At 40.3% G+C, this 7,227-nt stretch overlaps 1 protein-coding gene across 1 annotated transcript in view; it reads right to left on the bottom strand.

Moving 5' to 3' along the window:
* The window catches only part of MYO7B (myosin VIIB), a 191,006-nt gene that overhangs the window by 103,936 nt on the left and 79,843 nt on the right, over positions 1–7,227 (bottom strand). Inside the window, exons 9-11 of the mRNA XM_006902807.1 lie at positions 5,728–5,804; positions 4,450–4,569; positions 4,001–4,143 (exon numbers count right to left, since the gene is read on the bottom strand). Of these exons, the coding sequence (XP_006902869.1) occupies positions 4,001–4,143; positions 4,450–4,569; positions 5,728–5,804 (340 nt within the window). The remainder of the gene's footprint in view (positions 1–4,000; positions 4,144–4,449; positions 4,570–5,727; positions 5,805–7,227) is intronic.

Raw genomic sequence — 7,227 nt, 5'->3', positions numbered from 1 at the left:
GACTCAAAACCTGTTCCTGAGATGATTCTGAAATTCAGGTGGTATGAAATCAAAGTCATATTTTGGCTCCTGTGGATTTGGTTTAATTTTCCTCAACTTCAGCTTGAACTTGCATATGAGTAATTGGTGGTTGGAAAATTCTGTGGCCAGGGATTTCAGAGTACTGAAGAGCAACATTGCCAGTCTAGAGACTAAGATGTGCCTGATCCAGGCCATGGTCTTTGCAATTACTTGCTGTGTATCTGACTGCTGGACAATGACTAAGATGACAGAAGAAGAATCAATGCCTTTGAGTTGAGGCGCTGGAGACTATTGAACATACCATGGACTGCTAAGAGAACAAACAGGTCTGTCCTGAGAGAGAATGAAACCGGGCTTCTCCTTGGAGGCAAAGATTTTGACTCTCTGTCTCATATATTTTGGGACCAGACCTTGGAGAAGGACAATATGCTTGAAAGGGTGGCGGGACAATGCAGGATAGAAAGATCCTGGATGAGATTAATTGACTCAGTATCTAGGGTAATGGGGGTAGGTATGTGAGAGACAATGAAATTGACTCAAGATAGGGTAGGGTTCAGAGCTGTTGTACAGAGTCGCTATGAGTTGCAGGTAACTCAATAGTACATAACAAAACACTGAGTATTTGACTGTGTGGATCACACATAATAATTTATGGCTAGCATTGAGAAGAATCTGAATCCTAGAACACTTAATTGTGCTCATGTAAAACATAGGCTAAGTGGCAGTTGTCCTAAGAGAGCAAAGGTTTAAAATCAAGAAAGGTGTGTATCAGGGTTTTGTCTTTTCTCCATACTAATTCAGGCTATATGCTGAGCAAATAATTTGAGAAGCTGGACTTTATTAAGAAACAAGAATCAAGAGCCTAGCATCAGGCTCTCAGGAAGATTAATCAACTACCTGCATTATTCAGATGACATAACCTTGCTTGCTAAAAATGAGTATACTTTGAAGTGCTTGCTGCAGAATAACAAACTACAGCCTTCAATATGGATTACATCTCAGCATCAAGAAAACAAAAATCCTCTCCAATTGGCCAATAGGTAACATCATGATAAACAGATAAAAGACCAAAATTTTCAACAATTTCAAAATATTGATACAGGAAACATCAGGATGTTCTGGGGCCCTACTGGTAAAAAAAAAACTGTGTTGCAATCCAAAAGACACATAGTTCAAATCCACCAGCTGCTGTGCAGAGAAGTCTGGGAAATCTCCTCCCATGCCATTTATTGCCTCTGAAACACCCTTCAAGAATCAGCTATGAGTTTGTTTCAACTCTATAGCACACAACAACAACAGGAAATATAAAAAGAAAATGGAAAGAATATACAGAGTCACAGTATCAAAAAGAATTGGTCAACACTAAACTATTTCCTGTACCATCCTCACCATCTCTGATATACTTGAGCCCATTGCTACAATTATATAAATCCATTCTGTTGAGAATTTTCCTCTTACATTGATATTCCACCTTTCCAAGCATGATGCCTTTTTCCAAGGACTGATTCCTACTAACAACACACCCAAAATATGTAAGATGAAATTTCACTATCCTTGCCTCCAAGGACAATCCTGGCTGCTCATTCTCCAAAATTTATTTGTTTACTCCTTTTTTTACATTGAAGTGTTCAAGGTTTATTGTCCAAAATGGCTTCCCTATCCATTAAATTATTTTGCCATGTTAATGGATGGGAATATGTGAATATAGTTGTTTGTTTATTCTTTTGGCAGTCCATGAGATATTCAGTACTGTTCTCTAACACTACAACTCAAGGTCATTGATTCTTCTTTTATCATCTTTAGTCATTGTCCAATTTTGAGATGGATAACAAGTAACTGGAAAGACAAAAGCTTGGAACATGAGCATCTTACTAGTCTTTAAACTGGTGTGATTTCTCTTCAGCACTTTAGAGAAGTCTTTGAACTAGATTTTCAATACATATTTGATTCTTTAACATTTGGCACCAAGGATGTTGATTGTGTATCCAAATAAGAGAAAATAGTTTACAACTTCAATCTTCTATCTATCATGATGTTGTCTATTGGCCAAATGGTAAGGATTTTTTTCTTTTAAGTTTTGCTCTTCCCTTATTTTCCTGTATTCCTTTTTTAAAAAAAAATTTTTCCCATTGTTGCACATTTCTCCCCTCCTGATTTTTGTTTTCTTTATGTTGAGTTACAATCCATATTCTGCAGCAGTGCTTCAAGTGATATTCTCAGTGAGCAAAATTGTGCCATTTGCACAATACAGGTTGTTGATGAGTCTTCCTCTGATCCTGGTGCCACATTCTTCTTCATAAAGTCCACTTTTCTGAATGATTTCTTCAACATACATATCAAATAGATGTGGGAAAAGGATACAACCCAAATATACATGTTTCTTAATTTTAAACAAATATTCAATATTGCAACTTGAGGCTTGAATTTGCTCTTTAATTCTTCCAGCTTGAGAAATACCAAGTGTGATCTTCCCTTTTGTTTTTCTAACTCCTGCTTATTTAATTATAAAACTTTGCATTGTCTTCTCAAGATTCCCTTAGAAAGTGGCCTGGTGTAGGGCCCTGCCCACCTCTGCTGACATAACCATTGTCACTTTTTCTTATTACCTGGCTCACTACTGCTCTCATTATAGATTTCACTTGGGCTTCAACTTCTGTTATCCCAAGGATTTAAAAAGACTACCAGTGTGCTCACTTACTCAACTTGTCTGCAGATAAAGCATGCCTGAATGAGAGGCAATGTGCTCTCAAAACACCTCACTTTCACCAGGTACCCAGCTTTCAGCCCTTTACAAACTCCAACTGTAATTACTGATGACTTGTATCTATGATCAGAGGAGCCTTGTGAACCCACAATATGTCTACCACCAAATGTTCAAAAGTTTCACTTGGACTTCTCCTGTGGCTCCCAGAATCAGAAACTAACGATACTAATTACACTAGAGTTGCTCCCTATTACAATAGTCTAAGTCCTATACACCCTGTACCCTCTCACTTGTCCTCCAGTAAGGAAGTCCTGCTTTCCTCTTGAACCAGTGGTCTGAAACCTTAGTGTGCTAGCATACAGAATGACTGTGGCATGCTTATCTTGGCCCTTGAAAGAGACTTTTGTTAGAAATCCTGAGAAATCAGGGCAGACTTCACTTGGAGACAAGGGCATTGTTGAACAGTGCCTTGGTTCCTTGAACAGTGGCCAGAGGCCTCTATTTCTGGTAACCATGTCTCAGGACCTGGCCCATGAAGCTCATTTAGATGGACCAAGCTCACTTGGATAAATTAGATTATATCTGGGACATTTCTTCTTTCTTGTCCCATAGGTGCTGATTTTTCTTACTCTCTAACTACCTTCTACCATGTGATAAAGGTTTTCACTGTCACTTGCCCTCTTTGATGAAAATGACTGACTTCTTTCTAATCACACATCTCCACCCTTTCTCCTCACAATCTTTGTTACAATCACAATTGAGTGCAAATTTTCAAGTCTGACAACTGGTTATAGAATTTTCAACCTCAAATCTGGGGTATGGGGACTCTGAACCAGAGAATCTTGGAGTCAATTTATTTATAGTTCACAAATGTCCCAGTTTTATCTATTAACCATTATACTACCTAACCCAAGGATACAGGTTAACCTATATTATTATATATCCATTTTTATGCTAACTCAATTGTGTTAATTTGCTTCTGATTCTAAGATGAGTAGAAGGCTCAAGCAGGAGACAAATGTGGCCCCAGGCTGGGCTCTCAGTGAAGGTTTCTAGCCATGTGGTTTCTCTAGAAATGCTGGGTGTTCTAGGGGATGCACACAGGTCCTGCAGAAAGATCTAGGCTAGCCTGCTCAGTGGAGAGTGGCCCCAGCCTTTGTAAGGAGAAATGAGAGGCCTCATCAGTGGAACTGGGAATTACTATCCTCCAGCTTGTCCAAAAAGGCTGGGGTTTACCTTCCATTTCTCAAATTCAATGAACAGGAATCTTCATACCTGTTGCTCTGGAAATTTTCAAAGCCAAATATGTCAAGAAGACCAATGGTCCTCCGTACATGTTTAGGGTCCTGGGAAGGTGGTATGAAGATAGCAGCATTGATCTTCTTAACAACCCACAGGAAGAGATGTCCGTAGATGCCCTGGGAAATAGGGAAAAGAGCATGTGACCTTTCAGGCACAGGAATTAGAGGGTTGACCATGTCTCTAAGCTCACTTGAAAAAGTTATACAGAGCCACTCTCATGGGATTCACTGTCAAGGACATGAGAATGCAAGAACTAGGTAAGTCACAGACTCCAGACTGCACAGAATCAAGACTTTTCCAAGCATTTCTGCTCTTTTGCCTGTGTTTTTCTCTATGACTTGACAGAAAGGACAGGGGCTCAGGTCATATTCAATAGAAAGACATGCAGATGCAGGAAGCCAGAGAAATAGAAGAGACTGTACCTTGACAAAGGCATCCCTCCGATCCGCAGCTTGGTTGATGTTCAGGGGCCTAGTGACAAACTCTCCACGGATGATGATGGAGTGTTTGGTTAGGCAGTCCTGGAGTGCTTGGTGCTGCACCTGGGAATACAGGCAGTGAGCTGACACCAGACTGAAAGGGTCAGGGCCTGGGCCAGAACTATTATCTGTTTCTGTCCTATTTCTTCTTTTGCATATTGTCCCTAATACCTGGAACCATAAGTTAGATTGTGGCTGAGGACTCAAATGGGCTCAATGTCAGGGTTCTGTTGAGGTTTGACTTTAGAAGAGGACCCTAAGTAGGCTGGGCTGGTCTAATGGCACCAGTACAGAGTCTGACATCACCATATGGGTCTAGGGAAATGCATCCTTGGGAGAGCTGGCTTTGAAGAGGATGCTTTGGCCATTGAGGGGCATGGAGGGCTTTGGTCCATAGGTACTGACATCTGAGTATGTTTCAGTAAGAGTTACTATCCCTGGAGATGGACAGCCTACAGGAATGAGGGAAGTCTGGGTGAGCTTTCTTTCTCACCTAAGGAAGCTACTGTTCACTGAGATGGGGTCAGGGTAAGGGCGGTATAAACTGCTCAAATTGAGTCAAATTCAAAGCTTTTAAGAATCCTTGAACCAAATGAAGAAAGTTAATAGCAAAACATATCTACTGAAATTACTTTTTCCCCTTCTCTTCTCATATTAATTTCCTACCAGCATTGTGATGTATGGCATGATATGGGGATGCTATAGTGTTTCTTGCAGTGTCTACCAAACATCCTATCCTGGGTCCAAGTGGTCTCTGTCATAACATAGAGACAGTAGCCCTGGTCACAGGCATACTCCCCTTCCCCTGAGGAGCACTGGTTTGGGAGCATAGTGCAGAGACACTTTGATAGAAGATGCAAGGTTCAAAGAAAGGGGTCTTGGGTTACGTAATAGAATAGAGAAAACTTTGAGATTGGTCAAATGGAGAATTAGGAGGTAGAATGTTGGACTAAAAAGTAGGAATGCCAAGATAGGGAAAGAAAGTTAATCAAGGTCAAATATCATTTCATGACTTTGTATGTTTAAGGGTTTACACTGCCCTTATCCTGACCCCATCTCAAGCACCTACAATGTGCAGAAGGCAAGGGTGGAGCTTGCAAACACAGAAAAAGCATGCAAGGCATGAGTTGTGGCCCAGGAAAATAGTAGAAGGATCTGTTGGTCCTGTCTCTCAAGGTCCATACAGAAATAGAAATTGGCAGACACAAAAGCTTTAGCTACCTCCAGCAACTTCATCACAATGGAGAAGGCAGACGTCTCCATCACATCTGAGGAATCCAGGTTCTCAAAGATGGAAGCTACAGAGAGAAACAATAACCTTGAGTGCCAAACCAGCCTGAAGTGATGGGTCCATTTTAACCTAGATCCACAACATTAGAAACAAATGTTGCTGGGTGTTAGATATTCTTTTAGTAACCAATGTCCCTAGTGACTATCAGTCATTAGCAGCTTGTTGTTGTTGTTGTGAGGTGCTATCGAGTCTAGTATGAATAGCTGATCTTATACCTGCCTTATCCTGTGCCATCTTCCTCTCTAACACACTAGAGCCCATTGCTGTGGTCACTGGGTCAGTCTGTCTCATTGGATTTCTTCCTTTTCTTCACTGACCCTCCATTTTTCCAAAGATGATGTCCCTTTCCAAGGAAGAGTCTTAGCTATTTTCAGGGAGTAGCACTAGCAATTTAGCTGTGGCTTAATGCCACAGATGACTTATCTCTATGCTGGATAAAAACAGGGACCAGATAGTTTGCTGAAGAGAAGACTGAACTGTGATTCCTGTCAGATGTTATGAGGTGGTATGGGGGATACAGGAGAAGATGAGTCATTTCTCTCCTTTAAGTCACTCAGTATTTCATGCTAGAAACCTGGGAATTCATTCTTCATTGAATAAAATGAAATTAACATTAATTGAGCATCTACTGTAGGCCAGGCCCATCTGTAGACACTGGGAATGATGTGGTGGATAGAGGACTCTTTTGAGTCCTCCCTCTTTGTCAGTTACTCTACAAGTGCTTTGTCTTCATGCTCCCTCTCAAGTCAGTCCTTTTGAACAATCCCAATTAGACCTCCTTGATCAACAGATCCTGAAGTCTGGAAATACTCTCCTGCCTAGTCTCTCTTTTTCACGTTTCTCCCCTTTTATACAATTCTACTTTAGCAATGCAAGACTGTGTGTAAGTTTTCTTTTAAAAATGTTTAAAATTAAATAAAGCATATATAAAAAAGGTTACAAAACACAAAGTTGTAGTATGACAAATAGTGATGAATAAACACTATAGTGTAACCATTATTAAAACAAAATATAAACATGTCAGAAATCTCTCAGGTACTTTAAGACCCTGTTCCTCTCCATTAGAAGTAACTACTTTCTGAGACTTAATATAAATATCTTTCTCATTTTTTTCTTATCTTTTTATTGTCAACATATGAATCCTTAAACGCAATTAAATTTGCCTATCCAATTGGCAGCATCAGGATGGATGGTGAAGAGATTGAGATTGTACATAGCTTTAGTTTGCTTGGATCCACAGTCAACATCTCTTGGCACCAGTAGCCAGGAAATTAAAAGGTGCATTGCCATGGGAAAGTCTGCTGTTAGGGACCTCTCCAGAGTACTGAAGAGCAATGGTGTCTCCCTGGAGACTAAGGTGCGTTTGATACAGGCCATGGTCTTTGCAATCATTTGTTATGCATAAGAGAGTTGGACAATAACCAAGGAGG

The sequence above is a fragment of the Elephantulus edwardii genome, unplaced genomic scaffold (assembly GCF_000299155.1).
Source record: "Elephantulus edwardii isolate Elephantulus edwardi_28Jun2011 unplaced genomic scaffold, EleEdw1.0 scaffold00453, whole genome shotgun sequence".
Classification (NCBI taxonomy): domain Eukaryota; kingdom Metazoa; phylum Chordata; class Mammalia; order Macroscelidea; family Macroscelididae; genus Elephantulus; species Elephantulus edwardii.
The sequence above is the reverse complement of the archived record's forward strand: the minus strand, read 5'-3'. Positions and strand labels throughout refer to the sequence as shown.